This window comes from Simochromis diagramma, unplaced genomic scaffold (genome assembly GCF_900408965.1).
Source record: "Simochromis diagramma unplaced genomic scaffold, fSimDia1.1 OVJJ01000367.1, whole genome shotgun sequence".
Classification (NCBI taxonomy): domain Eukaryota; kingdom Metazoa; phylum Chordata; class Actinopteri; order Cichliformes; family Cichlidae; genus Simochromis; species Simochromis diagramma.
Window position 1 is genome coordinate 173,981 of NW_024387288.1, and position 16,490 is coordinate 190,470.

The 16,490-nt window shown below is 41.8% G+C and overlaps 2 protein-coding genes across 9 annotated transcripts in view; one reads left to right on the forward strand and one right to left on the reverse strand.

Moving 5' to 3' along the window:
• The window catches only part of sycp2l (synaptonemal complex protein 2-like), a 25,632-nt gene extending 16,829 nt beyond the window's left edge, over positions 1 to 8,803 (reverse strand). For 3 of the 8 annotated variants that reach the window (XM_040003821.1, XM_040003823.1, XM_040003822.1), the window contains exons 1-3: positions 2,842 to 3,382; positions 574 to 687; positions 388 to 492 (exon numbers count right to left, since the gene is read on the reverse strand). In XM_040003821.1, the coding sequence (XP_039859755.1) occupies positions 388 to 492; positions 574 to 687; positions 2,842 to 3,003 (381 nt within the window). In that variant the 5' untranslated portion in view covers positions 3,004 to 3,382. The other 5 variants (XM_040003818.1, XM_040003817.1, XM_040003820.1 and 2 more) reach the window with 4 other exon arrangements.
• On the forward strand, positions 3,977 to 14,517 carry gcm2 (glial cells missing transcription factor 2). The gene is made up of 8 exons (XM_040003825.1): positions 3,977 to 4,291; positions 8,652 to 8,715; positions 10,446 to 10,634; positions 10,724 to 10,836; positions 11,894 to 12,019; positions 12,107 to 12,363; positions 12,477 to 12,717; positions 12,944 to 14,517. Exons 1-8 carry the CDS (start codon positions 4,199 to 4,201, stop codon positions 13,256 to 13,258), a joined length of 1,398 nt encoding a protein of 465 aa, XP_039859759.1. The 5' UTR covers positions 3,977 to 4,198; the 3' UTR covers positions 13,259 to 14,517.
• Positions 14,518 to 16,490: the final 1,973 nt, after the last annotated feature.

The following is a 16,490-nucleotide window of genomic DNA, read 5'->3' on the forward strand; positions in this document are numbered from 1 at the left end:
GAAAGAAAAGTGTCTGGACTTATTTAAGTTGCTTGAAGACGTTTCACCTCTCATCCGAGAAGCTTCTTCAGTTCTAAGGTCAAATGGTGGATAGTCCAAGAATTAAACCCAGTGGAAGTATCCCACTGGGTTACTCCTTCGTCCCTCTTTGGGGGGATACTTTGGGGTGAAACATCTTCAAGCAACTTAAAGAAGTCCAGACGCTTTTCTTTCCAAGCTCCTTAGACAACCCTGGGTATGTTAAACTCACTTTATAGAATAAGTCCCGGGTGAGATGTTTAGCATCTGTTACCATGGTGATTCAACAGGTAAAACTATCGACACAGCTAGCTATCACATGAATGTGGCTCCACAGTTATAGCCCTCTGGGTAGAGAAATGTTCGCACCAGGAAGAAGTCAAAGAACTCCTCAGTGAGATTCAGCAGGGGGGTGGAGATTCTCTGAAGGTCAGAAGTCAGCCGTTCACAGACCGCTTCAAACCACATCAATGCCTAAAAGGCAAACAACAACATGAAGGTAATGTGACGCATGACATCTGACCCGATTTATTCTGACAAATTTAGACAGATTACTTTAGCAGTCAGTCCATGACCGATGAGCATCTGCAGGTCTTCTTTGTTCTCTGCCAGAATCCCCAAAGACTTCAAGACAAGCACAGCTCTGCTGAAACCAGAATCACGCAGCTCCTAACAACCAAGCAAGCAAACAGGTGTGTGGTAAGACTCAGTCATGCTCACATCACTCTGATGCTTTATTGATCCTGCAGTGGAAACGGACGTTACACAAACAGGAGCATAAAGAACACAAACCTACTACAAACCAAGTAAAACGTACCACAGAGGCACGCTGAGGCCTTTTAACGACAAAACTAAATGTAATCAGTGGACTTTCCACATCAGCTGGTATGAAATATGAACTTATCATTAGTGATGTGACGTTCTGTATCGAGGCTTCGAAGCTTGTGTCGAGTAATGGAGGGGGCGTTTCCGCGATGCGCGTATCGAGGCCTGATTCATTTATGGGAGGAGCTGAAAATGATGACGTCCGAAGCCTCGCTGCCCGGCTGTACCACGTGACTGGTTCATGAAGTGGTTCGAACTTTGCCGCGAGATATGACAGCGATATAAACCCCTCAGACTTCATTCAAAATGTGGGTGTTTGATGCAGAGTTCCGGTTAGTGAGAGTTTGGAGACAGTTTGGAGACAGTTTGGAGACAGTTTGGAGGTTTATGAGAGTGAGGAGAGAAAGTCAGGAGAGAATGGAGCCAGCTAAGAAGAGGAGGATGTCCTCCCCTGTGTGGGAACATTTTGATTTTATTCCTCCCAACAAGGTATGTAAATTTCTACAGAAGATGTATTTTCATAATACTGATGGTGCAATACAATTTATGTTAAGCGGCTTTACTTTTGTACAAGGTGAAGTGTTTGCTATGTGCCAGGGAGCTGGGATATAACAACAACACCTCATCCATGCTTAGGCACTACAGAGCTTTTCATGAGAATAAGGGGAACACCGATTGTGGAGCAAGACCAGGTGAGCCATCAAATGCCATGATAATATAGCATGCAGTAATGTTACTAAATGATATAACAATATTATACAGCTGTTATAAGTTACGTGTGTGATATTTATATTTGTGCTTTGTCTTTATTGTCTTTCCTCAGGAGAACAATCTCCAATAGATGAAGACCTGGTTAGCATGGTGATTGAGGACTCCCAGCCATTTAGCATTGTGAAGGACAAAGGATTCAAAAGATTTGTTAAACCATTAAATCCTAGCTATGTTCTCCCCACTAAAGGTTATAAAAGCAGTGAAAATTTAGTTTTTACTGAATAAAATGTGAACAGGCAGGACTGACGCCTCAGTGTGTAGCTGTCCATACCTCAACGTTACAAAAGCACAACCACTGTCCACACCCCACCCACACCTCACCTCACAGTAAATGATCATTTCCATTTTAAGCATTTCCAAATGATCATTTTCCATACTGCCAGTATAAATATACAAAGTATACTGCCATCAATACAATATACATGTTTTACACACTCCTTTTGTTGTTGACATTTACAGGCTGTGTGCAAAAGGCCACACTCTTCAAATTCATGCCAACTAATATTTTTACGTCCAGTAGATGTCCTACTAGAGCAAATGAAGCTTCAAGAAGCTTTGCGCTGGGGTGAACCAATTGGATGAAAAGCTTCAGTGCTTCATGAATCTTCATCTGCCCATCACTACTTGTCATGCAGATTTTTAGTCCCAAACCCAGGCACTCTCAGTGGCATCAACACAAAAGCCCATTTCATTTAGCAGACAGACTGAGGAGCATGCTCAGTCTGACTTCATTGTGGTCAATGATTTTCAGCCAATCACAGAAAACATCCTGAGGTCATGTGACTTGTTAAAGGTAAATGACATCATTTACCTTTCCGTTCATCATTTAAACTTCATTGTTTTTTTAAAAGCTGTAACAGGAGGATAAGATGATGCCTGAGCTCTACAGCATCTTTATGTTAACTTTGATCTAACCTGTCACCAGGTGAGAGGCAGGTGCACCTCAATGGCAATGTGGTGGTCAGCTTGGCCCAAACAGGACGTTTAATCTTCCGTCTGTAACAGCACCAACTGTTGCACCACCCTGACCTCAGGACAGGCACTGCATCAGGTGGTTTCTAATGGCACAGGTCAACAAACCAACACAGTGTGGGCAGACACTGCCCCCTGGTGGTGAAGGTTTTTGTTAAATGCATAAACTTTTAAAGCTTTAGTGAACATTTGTGGTGAACATGGAGAACTCCTGTCTGATAGTCATGCATAGAGAACAAACAGCTACCCCCTTACCTTGGTAACCAGCTGGTCCAGCCGGGTGAGGGTGCTGCTGGTCAGTCCTTCATAGTAGAGCAAAGAAGCCAGATGGGACGTGTCTCCATGGAGCATACAGTCCTCCACCTGAACCTCGAACTGAGCGACAGGGAGACGCAGGTGTGTAAAACCATCAGACATAAAGTGTGCTCCCTGCACCAGACTCCACTGACATTTACTCCGATTTAAGAATCAGACGTTTGTTTGCTCCCAGTTTAAATGCAAAAGGATCACTTCCGGTGACGGACAGCAGGGGGCAGTACAGGCTGGACTGTGTGGCACAGGGGTGGACAAAATAACAGACACCCGCAGAAGCTGTTGTTAAACACGTCCTTAAAGTTAAAAACGATTTTGTATCGATATAGAAGCGTTATTGATTCCTAGTATGTGATGTCATCACCCTGATCTATGACGCACTGCAGTTTTCGGAGTTTCATAAATCGAGCAGGGAAATAACCAAAGTTCATAAATATACTTCCAATCGATACTTGACTTATTGATCAGTGATCATATCAAACTGTGAGTTTACCATCGCGTCTCCTCGTCCTCCCTCAGCTTCTGATGTGACGGGGGCGCGCACAGCTGGAGGTCATTAACTCATCACAGAGAAAGTAGTTCCGACACGCGAAGGAATATCGGCTTCTTTTTCGTGTACTTTGACATTCTCGCAAAAAATTGTAAATAAAATTAATGAAAATCTTAAAAATCAACTTTAATTTTTAAAAAAAAAAACTGTTTTAATGAGAAACACCAAAAGTCTCTCTCTCACACACACACACGCGGAGGCGGGCGCGCAGGTGAGCAGGTCGTCAGGTGTGTCCTCTAATAGATGACTAATGAATTTGTTTGTTTTGGGAGAAACACTGACGTGTTTACACAACACACACGGGCAGATTTTTTTGAAAATCAGCTTATTTATTTAGAAGAAAAAGAATTAATAAGAATAATAAACAGCTGTTGTTATTAATGTGGCTGTTGTTCAGAGCATTGATTGATTATTGGTGATCGTCACGAGGCTGCACACTTGTTTTTGCCTCGTTTGTATTTTTAGTTTTTCTTCCTCTCTCACCTGTACACACCCCCTCCCGCTCCCTCTTCCCTCCGCAGGCTCGTGACTCTCTCACCTGTCCTCTCACTTCTACCTGAGTCCTCTACAGAGCTGCACGCACTGTCCGGAGTCGCGCGGATCATTTTGAATGTTTTATTTCACCTGCGGACTTCCGGTTTGAAAAGAGGTTTGAAAACTTTTAATTTGGCTCAGATTTTAATTCTTTGATTTCGAAAGAACCACCGGAGAGCCGAAGAGGACAGAGTCAGGCCCGCCAGGGGCAGGAGGATGTCCCGTGCCGAGGAGCGCGAGGAGGCGGACTGCGTGTGTTCCGTCGGGATGAAGTTAACGTGGGACATCAATGACCCCAAGCTGCCCCAGGTACCATGTGATCCCAGTCATCCTTTATTGATTTTAAATGTAATCAATAAAAAAAGATTGAGAGGAAATAAGAAGGAAGCTTAAATTAGACAGACAATGAACGGAGTCTGGAGAAGCAGGGAGTCAGGGCCGGAGACGTTTGTTCATCAGTGATCACAGTTTGATCCGCTCCGAGCACAAACGCGGCAAGAAGAAACAAACAGAAAAAGCAAAACACGAAAATAAAATTAAAGTCACATGTTTTTAATTTGCATAGAAATAATCCGAGTTTGTTTTAGAATTACAGGCCACCTCTGGAGAATTGTCGTCACATCTGGAGCTCAAATTAAATAAAAAAAAAAAGTGTTTGAATTTAGTTAGATTTTTTGCTTTCGAGAAAATAAAACGAAAAAGAAAGAAAGAAATAAAATAAAAATGTGAAAGAGCAGCAGGTCTGAGAGTGTGAGCGAACACACAGTAACAAACCCAAATATCCACGTTTAAAAATAAGCTTTTAAAAACTAAACAAATATCTGAAAAATAACTCGTTCATGCAGAATATTTACACACATATATGTGTCACAATAAAAAGGAATTCGTTCATTAATAAGAGCGTACACACTGCTTATTATATTATAACGTTATTTGAATTTATAAGTCTACAGAAATCAAAGTGAGCAACTAAATAAATGTTTCTTATTTTATTTATTTTGATTTTGTGAGATGGTCTAAAGAAAACGGTCCAGTGTGTGATTTACATGGAAGCTTTGACACATCCCAGCGCGAAACCACGTCCATTCCTGATGCACGTAATTATCGATAATTAACTAAAAATCTATAATGAATATATGATGCAGTAACTGACATTACAAACACTCAGTCGTGCATGAGGAATTAGAGGACGGCAGAGGTCGAAGTTTAAAAGGTTACAAAATTCAATTCAATTCAATTTTATTTATATAGCGCCAAATCACAACAAAAGTCGCCTCAAGGCGCTTCAAAATAAAGACACAATATTGAAATCAGCTGTTCTGCATCGAGAAAATGTTTGTTTGTAGTTTCTGGATTTTTCTGCCTTGTATGGAGCACATGAACGTGTTTGATCAATAATCGAACCATCGATCTGTTTTTATTTACATTCACAGGTCGAGTCTTTGAAAGTTTGATTGGATTATTGATCAGTTATCGATAATCGGTCACTTTCACATCATTAAACACGTTCTCCAGTATCTTATTCTACAAAACTTTATTTAAACAAACTGTTCAGAGGATTTAATAAAAAATAAATTATTTGTAATTTATTTGTAGTGTGTGTGTGTGTGTGTGTGTGTGTGTGTGTGTGTGTGAGCGGACTGAAAAACCCCACATTTAAGAACAAGCAGAACAGATTAGATTTCAGTTCTTTTTAATGTAATGAATGTGAAAAATGTCCGTTGAATAAAATCATGTTTCTCCTGCAGGTGTTTTTTCAGACACGTTTTTATTTTCATTTATTTTTTTCATGACATGGGCAGATCCACACAGACGAGCCTTCACAAACACGTTTTCATTAATTTGGTAATAATAATCAATAGTTATTATTGATAATAAATAATATTTGTATTATTACTTCAGTTCAGTGGTTTGAATCAGGAGAATGTGTCACGCGTGAAAGTTTCCCACATTCCCACAGACCGGTGCAGAGTCAGAGGTTTTGTGGAGGTTGTTTGAAGGTTACGTGAAGCCGCCGTGTGACCCGCGCTGACTCGGCTCTTTGACTCTGTTTTTCTGGTTTTCTGGAGGTTGTTTGAAGGTTACGTGAAGGTTCGTGTGACCCGTGCTGACACGGCTCTCCGCTCTGTTGTTGCTCAAACAGAAAAAACTGGTTTGTATATTTTTGTTTCCAGTGAAACCAAACACACATCTCCCATCGCACACAGCTCCCACGCTGATCGATATCTGTGATCGATCCGGGACACAGCTTTTACACTCAGAGCTGATTTTTCAGATTGAATTCAAATGATGGAGCTGATGCAGGATAAATAGTGTGGTTCAGAGGCCGCTGAGGGCCACGGCCTGGACTAGACTTTATCTGGCTTCACAGCCTGACTCCCAGCCGACTGTCCACGCTCCATGTCATGATCCTGGACGTGGACATGGGTCAGAATGTTTGCCGAATGGTTTCGGGTCACGTGGACACGGGGTTTGGTTGTTTGTTAATTCACTGCCTGACAAGAAATTCAAAACTTGCTCGAGAAATATTTACGCCCAAACAATTTTAAGTAATGAGATTACATTTCACGAATCGGGTCAAATGATTTTTTTGTTTGTACGAATCAGAATCAAGAGTTTTATTGCCAAACGTTGAGCAGATTTGCAACATTAGGAAATTGTTGCGGTGCTTTGTGTGAGACATTAATAGATATAAATAGACATAAATAATCAGTAATTATTTCAATAAATAAACCGTTGACTCGTCATCTACATTCAACTCAAAGTGATTCAAAGAATCGCTTTTTGGAGAGCTGCGTGAAAATATGTGCGGAGGATTTTCCACGATCGCACTGAACCAGCCGTTTTTAATCTGGGCTCCTCCGCTTAAAGTGCCGTGGGCTGGTTCATGTACCGGGCTCTCGTCTCTGGTCTCCTGGGTTTGGCCCACTATGATCCTCTGACGTCTCTGACTGGACGTCCTAAGACTGGATTCTGGAGATATAAACTGGCCGCTGTTTCAAACTAAACACGAGTGCAACTCCGTGGAACGGGCCGTGGTGTGAAGTCGCTGCTCCCTGAAGACTTTGTTGAAGAAACCCTCCCAGTGAGGACAATAATAAGCAGCAAGTTGGTGCTGGTCAGACTGGAGCTGGCTTCTGTCCTGTGATGCGAGGTCTGCTCTATTAGCCGCGTGGGCACCGACGTGTTCCCACCACGGCGATGAGCCGAGACGTGTCTCCAGTGTAACGTGGAAATAAAACGAGTTTAAAATGTGCGGTTCCTTGTTTGAGTGAAATGATGTAACTGAATGTTTGTATGAATTTAAGGTCGTTTTCAGTGTTTTTTCTGTTTCCTGACTGTGAGTCTGGCGTTTTTCTTTGTTAAAGATAAACTTTTCACACTTTACTGATAACGCTCACACATCTATTCACAGAATCAGACAAAGATTTACCAACATCAGTAAGCACGCGTGTTTTCTCGGGGCCACCGTACATTTCACACAGCGTTCAGGGCTGTATCCGATCAGGATGTGTTACATCATATTCTATAAGGATGTTATGTGTTTGTAGACTTTCTGCCCAGTTTGACCCATTTAGCAGAAGTCAGCCTGTTTAAGGCTCTGATATCTATTCTGTATGACTTACAGCAGTTATGACATGGTCTGATTTTCTCACCCAATAAAGGAATATTTCATATATCAGTCTACTCTTCATTCTATCAGACACAGTTATCACAGCTCGTACATTTGCTTTTTACACATATTTGTAAGCATTGAGCCAAATTTAGTAATGCCAACATATTAAACGAACAATATTTGTCTCTCATATATGATACATCTGTATATACACTGTCACAGATACTTGAGTGTCTTTGAGTGAAGATTTAAGGTGATAGGAAACATAAATGACTTCAACTTGAATCTTTACTGAAGCTCAGTGTTTGACACAGAGTTCACTCACATGTGCTGTACCAGTGTACCTGCACATGTGATGTGACAATAGAAGTGATTTGATTTGAGAGTTCAAACTCACTGCTGTAATAACTAATAATGATTAATATAATAACTATAATATTGGCCATATTATATTTACACTGACTTTAGTCTCATGAACAACATTAACTAATTGTTATTTACTAACTAATCTTATATGACTGTTCAGTACAGATATGAAGCCCAACAATCATGTTTTACAGTCCTGTGGTCTCAGCCTCAGGTACTTATTAAATCACACAAAGCTCGTGTAGAAACAAACAAACAAATGAACAAAATATGTTCTCCTTCATTTCTGTCAACCACACGTTTCCAGCTATCATGGTTGCTAGGCAACCTGGGCAGCGCGATGGAGGCTAGACCGCCCATTTCACAAGCCTCGCACTTCCGGCCTTAGCGGTCTTTGAGTACGCGGCCCTTGAGGACCGTTGAGGCTGCGTGCTTTAAGGCTGCAGACCCTGAATTGGGATACAGCCCAGGTCTGTTTCAGTGTGAGGGCATCGGTGCGTCACACCGTCATCAGCTGATCGATCACTGCAGTAATCTATTCCTGTGTAGCGGCCTTTGACTCATAATTTCGCCTTTATTTTCATTATTATATCATATTATATTATTATGTCAGCAACAATAAATACATAAAGCGCATTGAGTCAGAGCTTCAAAGTCTTACCCGTGTGTGTGTTCGTCTGTCTGCAGGACACAAAGCAGTTTGACCCGTTCCAGGAGTGGACAGACGGTTACGTTCGGTACATTTACAGCGGTGAGAAACTTTTTCGTGTTGCTAAGATTTTTTAAAATTTTTGTTTATTTAAATTCTGTCCAAACATAAAAGACATGACGTGAAGATTTATGAGCCTGTAGGTTGATTCCCACTCAGCTTTAATCATTTTTAAACTTTATTTGATCTTCTCAGTCATTTTCTTTCAGGGAGCATGATTACATGTCAAAATATATATGTACAAGTTATTATTGTGAAATTGTTTTAAAATGTCATAAACATGCTGCAGTGTTTGGGTAATTACTCAAAACATAATAATAGGAGTTTGTTCAGTCAGCTGAGTTAAGTGCATGTCTGACCAGAGAAAGAAAGTCACGACTTACCATGGCAACAAGTAAATAAAAAGCATTTTAGTTCAGTTTAGTTAATTTTTTTACCAATATAGTCCCAAATTCATGAGTTTTATGTTGTAGAGTAGAGACCCACAGCAGGGTGTCCAACTGTCCTGCAGGTTTTAGATGTGTCCTTGATCCAACACAGCCGATTTAAATGGCTAGATGACCTCCTCAACATGTCTCGAAGTTCTCCAGAGGCCTAATCATGTGATTCAGGTGTGTTGACCCAGGGTGAGATCTGAAACCTGCCCTCGAGGCCTGGAGTTGGACACCGCATGCACTTTGGCGACAATGGGAAGGAAAAATTCCCTTTTAACAGGATGTTAAAAATGTGAGGATTTAACGGGGAGTCAATGAAGGGAAGCCAAAACAGGAGAAATCTGCTCTCTCTTTCTAGTCCCTGTCAGGACTCTTGCTGCAGCATTTTGGATTAGCTGAAGGCTTTTCAGGGAGTTTTTAGGACTTCCTGATAATAATGAATTACAGTCGTCCAGCCTGGAAGTAATAAATGCATGAACTAGTTTTTCAACGTCACTCTGAGACAGGATATTTCTAACTTTAGAGATGTTGCGCAAATGGAAGAAAGCAGTCTTACATATTTGTTTAATATGTGCGTTGAAGGACATGTCCTGGTCAAAAATGACTCCAAGGTTCCTCACAGTGTTACTGGAGGCCAAGGTAATGCCATCCAGAGTAAGAATCTGGTTAGATACCATATTTCTAAGCTTTTCAGGGTCGAGTACAATAACCTCAGTTTGATCTGAATTAAGAAGCAGAAAGTTAGCGGCCATCCAGGTCTTTATGTCTTTAAGACATTCCTGCAGTTTAACTCATTGGTGTGTGTTATCTGGCTTCATGGACAGATAGAGCTGGGTGTCATCTGCATAGCAGTGTAAATGTATGCTATGTCTTCTAATGATGCTGCCTAAGGGAAGCATGTATAATGTAAACAGAATTGGTCCTAGCACTGAACCCAGTGGAACTCCATAATTAACCTCAGTGTGTGAAGAGGACTCTCCATTTACATGCACAAACTGGAGTCTATTAGATAGATATGATACAAACCACTGCAGTGCAGTACCTGTAATACCTACAGCATGTTCTAATCGCTCTAATAGGATATTATGGTCGACAGTATCGAACGCTGCACTGAGGTCTAGCAGGACAAGCACAGAGATGAGTCCACTGTCAGAGGCCATAAGAAGATCATTTGTAACCTTCACTAAAGCTGTTTCTGTCTTGATTGGCTGTGGCTAACCAATGAGATGTTGAAGTTGGTTGAATACATTTTAAAATATACACCATGAAATGATTAAATAGGGAAATATAATTGCTCAGTGGTCTAAAAGTCACTGTTTGGTGGATTTTGTTTTGCAGCTGAAGATAAGAATGCTCAGAGACATCTGTCTGGCTGGGCAATGAGAAACACCAACAACCACAACTGTCAGATCTTGAAGAAATCGTGTTTAGGTGTGGTGGTTTGTTCTCGAGGCTGCACACTGCCTGACGGATCCAGACTTCAGCTTCGACCTGCCATCTGTGACAAAGCCCGGCAGAAGCAGCAGAGTAAGAAGAGCCTGGACCAAAGCCTTCTCAGGACTTCCTCACCTGTGTTCACGTTCACCTGACCAGTTTATTTTTCTTGTGTGTTTCAGAGAAGCTTTGTCCCAATTGTAATGCTGCTCTGGAGCTACTCCCATGCCGTGGTCACAGTGGTTACCCTGTCACCAACTTCTGGAGAGTCGATGGAAAGGCCATCTTCTTCCAGGTTGATTAATAATAATAATAATAATAATAATGGATTGCATTTATATAACGCTTTTCTAGGCACCCAAAGCGCTTACAATTCCACTATTCATTCACTCTCACATTCACACACTGGTGGAGGCAGCTACAGTTGTAGCCACAGCTGTCCTGGGGCAGACTGACAGAAGCGAGGCTGCCATATCGCACCATCGGCCCCTCTGACCATCACCAGTAGGTGAAGTGTCTTGCCCAGGGACACAACGACCAAGACTGTCCAAGCCGGGGCTCGAACCGGCAACCTTCCAATTGCAAGACAAACTGCCAACTCTTGAGCCACGATCGCCCCAGTTTGATTATCAGCACAACTGGTTTTCTAGCTGTAACACTGTCAGTGAAAAAAAATTGTATTTAAAATATTTAAACATGAATAAATATTTAAATGATATCTAATAAGAAATATTTGCTCATTTTGTGTTTGGTTTAAAACTAACTGCAACACATTTGAATAAAACAGTTATCAAAGGGCTTCATCGGGTCTTTGTCAACCCTCTGAACACTGCAGCCTTTTCGTGTCTACAAGGTTTTTCAGATTCTCCAAAATCTTTTGTCAAATGATGAAACACTGATGATAGAATCACAACGTTAATTGTGTTTATCTGCATTTTCAGTGAGAGAAATGTTTAATGTTTTCTGGGATTTCCTTACCTGGATGATTGAGAAGGATAAAAATCAATCTTTGGATTAAGGCTCGGATCACGCTAACGCTAACAATGTTCGGTTTGAACTGTTGAATTATCTATAGTTGCTGGTCCATCAGGTGTTTATTGCACAACCTTTACTGCAACTTTATTGAAATGTATTGCTGCATCTTTAAAAAGATTTAAGTTTTGATGTGTTGATTTTGTTCTGTTTATCATGAAACAATGATTTTCATCATATTTCATTCGGTACAGTTTTAAACAAGTTTAAACTACAGCTGTCAAAATTAGGGTACAAATCAAATTCAGTGTTTTTATTTATGTATCTATTTATCTAAATGACATTTTTGTGAATTTGATGTTACTATTATTGTCCTCCAGGCAAAAGGCGTTCATGATCATCCCAGACCAGAGTCCAAATCAGAGACTGAAGCCAGAAGGAGTTCAGTAAAGAGACGAGTCAACTCACCTCCATTCACACCAAAGAGACGACTCATTGAAACACAGGTTGCTACCAATAAGCCACAAATAATAACGACTGTTTGTTCACATCTCTGCTGTTTACTTACTGTTTCCCTGTAATTTTCCCTTTAGGCTCTTGGCCCTGCGCTCCTCTCCTGCGTTGAACCAACGGATAGGATTTCCTTCATTGAACCAAACTTCCCTCAGCACTACCCAGCATTCCAAAGCCCAGAACCCTACTACAACCCCCACAATGCACTGGGAGAGAGCACACCAACACTTCAGAAACCAGCCAATCCCAGGCTTTATATGAGCAGGCCCGGATATGACTTCCAAGGATACCTGACCTCACCTTCATATCCTGTGACCTCTGACCTTTGCGACCCTAGGTTAGCTTCAGATATTCCTCAAAACAGTTTCTGGTAGTGTAAAAATAATAAAATGCACCATAAATGACATGTAAAGTTTCACAGGTTTAAACCAGATTCTGGTTTCTGTGCAGAGTGGCCCCGGTCCTGGGTTCCTCGTCGTCCTCGTCTCCATCGTCAGCTCCTCTCTCCTCCTCCTCCACCTCCTTTGACCCCCAGACAAAGACCCCTTCTGGATGGAAAGAACTGCTGAAGAACTCTGCCCCCTACAGTGACAACCACCATTACTACAGCACCGAGTACCCTTGCCGTTATGCCAGCAACAACCCGGGTTCACCAGCAGCACTGCAGACCATCATCACAACGACAACCAAGGTGAGTAACCCTCAAAACCTGAGGTTTGTCTCAACTTGTAGAGCCTGCAGGAGACATGCGTAAGAGTCAGGTATGAGATACGTGTTTTGTAGTTGGACCTGCACATGGTTGACCTTGTGTATTTCACTGTAAACTGAAAACAATTGGCTGACATAGAAGCTTGAATATCTGTTTCACCTGTAAATAATGTCATTGTCACATTATCACCTCCTGTGTTTCTCCTCAGGTCTCCTATCAACCGTGTCCGAAGCCTCCTGCTGCCCTCCCTCCTTACCAGTCGTGTCCCAAACCCTCTGTCGGCCTGCCCTCTTACCAGCCCTGCACTCCCTCCAAACCTGCTGGCCTTCCTGGCTGCTCCTCCTTACTAGACGACCCCTCCTCATCCTCATACTCCACCGAGGTGAAGGTGACAGAGGAGTCGGGTGGAGTCATCAAGTCTCTATCTTTCCAGCCTGAGCCTCTTCAGACCAAAACCGAACGGGCTGACGGCTACGATTACCGCTACTCGTACCCCAACACGTACCGCTATGACGACTACTGAGGGAGCAATACATCCATCACTGTTACCACTGCCGCAAACTTCCTATGGCTGCTAGTATCACTGGACCATTCAGGTACCAAGAGGATCAGTCTGAATCCAGGTTTTGGTCCCTGAGAGACTTTCTGGAAAAATTCACTTATCAAACGATGATCTTTTTCACGTCGGACGTCAGAGAATCACCTCTGGAGACGTTCAGGGGAGGAACTCAGGCAAATGGGAATATTTGCAACCAGTATCCTGTTACTGGGCTGGTGTTTCTGGAGCTCACCCTCTAGGTGCTTCTCACAAAAGAAAAACAGCATAAATAATTAAAATACTGTGTATATTATTTATTATCTTTCAACTTTCTGATATTTCCTGAAACAGGCTGACACGCTGATTCGTGGTAATCTCCAAAATCTAGTCAAGGCACAACAAACTGTACAGCATATTTGAGCAGAAGGTTTTATGTTTTCACCACAAAACACAAATTCGTATTTTGATGGATAGTCTTCATATCAACTTTGGCCAAAGTTTCAAATAACAGAGCCTAACAGTCTAAAGCTAAGCTCACTGCTCTGAACACTTGGTTTACTGCTGGGTTTTTTACACTCTGTATCTGTAATTATCATTAAATATCATATGACATCACATTGATGTCACAGAGATAGTCATAGATTGTATAACCTATATAGATCCCATCTCATCTACGTAAGATATAGAGTCACAGAATTAAACTGGCAGTGAGCACAGGAAGTCATCATGTCAGAATGAGAACATTTGGCTCCATCAGCAGACTGCGATTCATTACTGAATAACCAGCGCACACGTCGCACTGTTTGTTGGACTGGATTTCCTTTATTTCAAAACTCATTTAATCATGTTTCATATTTTTAAGAACATTTTATTAGTTTCACTGGAACAAATTTCTGTGAGCATCTGAAAACAGAGGGCTGCAACAAAGGGGCGACGTCAAAGATCAAAACTGAACTATAAGTGTCTCTGTGTGCCGAGGAAGACCCTGAGATGTGACTGAAAGCTGGATCCAAACATATATATATATATCCATAAATAAAGTAGAACTAAAACGTCTGAAAAGACTTTCACGTGAGAGACTTTTAAACACTCTGCAATCAGAAATCATAATGACCTGGATGCACTTGGAGTATTTATTCTATCTGTTAAAGCCACTGCCTTTTCCTGAACCTGGAAGAACAAACAACGTTTGACTGAGGAGATCTGAACCTGTTGAAGTGACACATTAAAGCAGCTGATCTTCACACTCTGCTGTTTCTCGATTCTTTCTGAAATCAAACCCACACTCATGTCTTTAACAGTATGAAACAAACTGGTGGAACGGCCCTTTAAGTTCAGAAAGGGGTTAAATAAGCAGGCTCTCAATCAGCAACACACAATATCGACTATAAGTACACATCATCAGTTATAAGTACACATCATCAGTTATAAGCACACATCATCAGTTATTAGATTTCCCTTGTGAATCAATAAAGTATCTATTGGTATAAGAAATAGATCATATTTCTCATCACAGTGTCAACATTTGATGTATTCTTTGCTGGTTCTTTGACAGTGTGGCTGCAGCTCAGGTGGTAGAGCGGGTCCATCAATGTGTGTGAATGTTAGACGCACCAGTCCCTCATTTCACAATCTGAAGACAGTTGTTCATGATTTCTGCTCACTCGTGTCCAAGCTTTGCCACTCACACAGTGACTGTAGTTTGAGTCTGATGGGGAAATGATGCTGCTTTGTTTTTTACCCTTTCTAAAGTCCTCGTTAGGTTTGGACAAATGTGGTTTAGTTTAAAATATGACCTCAAAAACAGATAAAAATGGCTCCTATGGCTTTAGTGTGAGACTGTGCTAACTATAAAATGAAACAGATTGTGAATTTAATAAAGCAATGAGCTGATTCGGGGCAGAGTGAATCAGCTGTGGTGTTGCAGGGACTTTACAGGGCAGCAGAAACCTTCAGAAGGACTGTTGTGCAGAATTAAAACCGTATAAATAAAACTGTGTTTTCAAATGGATGCTGAGAAAGTGTAAAGCAGTGAGTGGACAACAGACCAAATGTGAGTAACCTTCATCAACAACAGACAAAATAACCCAGACAAGGATACTGTTGACTGACATGAGTGTGTAGTTAATACGTTGAAGGGTTACCTAGGCAACCAGGGGTCTACCTGTACCAGAGTCGGTTCAAGGTTACACAGTTTTGTCACAATGACCTTGGAAAGGAGACAACACCATGAAGTTATCAGCGTCTGTCACACAGCGACTCACACCTGGCTCGTCCTCAGTACAGTTCACGCTAATTCAGGCACGCAGATGTTTTCAGGAATATTAATATTGAATGTTAGTGGGACTTTCTTTCTTTGAGTTTGCTGATCTCAGAGCTTATTTAGAGAAAAGTTTAACAGGATGACGAATTAACATCTAAAACTGCCACAGGTGTTTCCGAGTCACAGGTAAGCCTAGTGCACAGGTGAAGGCGGCCTTTAGTGAGTCCAGCTTCATTCAGCAACATGGATGTGAAGTCATCACTGAGACCACTGTCAGAAGGACCCCTTGTGGGCTCCGAGCGTCATAGTGAACACCCTGCAGCACAGGATCAAAGTGCTGCTGTTTGGACATCTGCGGGTTTCGTTCTGAGTAATAAATGTTGTTTTGACAAGAGCATGTCGGGACAGGACTCACTGAGCTGTCCTCAGGGTGAACCTTTATGTCCTCGCAGACGCTCTTCGACCGCCTCGTCTTCCTCTCTTTCACTACGATCCATTACGATCGCTCACTCCTCAGCTCACTCGTTACCTGCCTTCAGTGTATGCTAACATCCATCAGTGGATGATTATGTTCAGAGGCTGGCAGGCGGCGGAGCCACCCAGTCTGATCCTCGCACACACACTCACAGTACAATCCTGCAGATTACTCCATAACAAATCTGAAACTGAGATATCAAAACTCTGCTTCTGTCCAACAGCCTAAAAGAAAACACGCTCACATCATAATGCTGTACACAGCGAGGTTAGAGTTAAAACTATTCTCCAGTAGGATGACGACGATGATGATGATTTTCATATCAAAGAGATTTGAACGGTAAAATGTAAAGATATAAGATATAAATATAAGAGGATTTTCTGCACCTTAAGTACCAGGTGAGCAAACAATGTTTCCACAGGCGGGATCTTCTTCAAGCAGACACTAGGCCATGATCTTCATCATCCTCACCTGTGATA

Bases quoted from the DNA above. Each gene is read 5' to 3' on its own strand.
- gcm2 (XM_040003825.1), top strand. From the start codon at position 4,199: ATGTCCCGTGCCGAGGAGCGCGAGGAGGCGGACTGCGTGTGTTCCGTC. The intron at 8,716-10,445 runs GTGAGAAACTTT...TTTGTTTTGCAG, and splicing joins CGTTCGGTACATTTACAGCG to CTGAAGATAAGAATGCTCAG. The intron at 10,635-10,723 runs GTAAGAAGAGCC...TGTGTGTTTCAG, and splicing joins AGCCCGGCAGAAGCAGCAGA to AGAAGCTTTGTCCCAATTGT.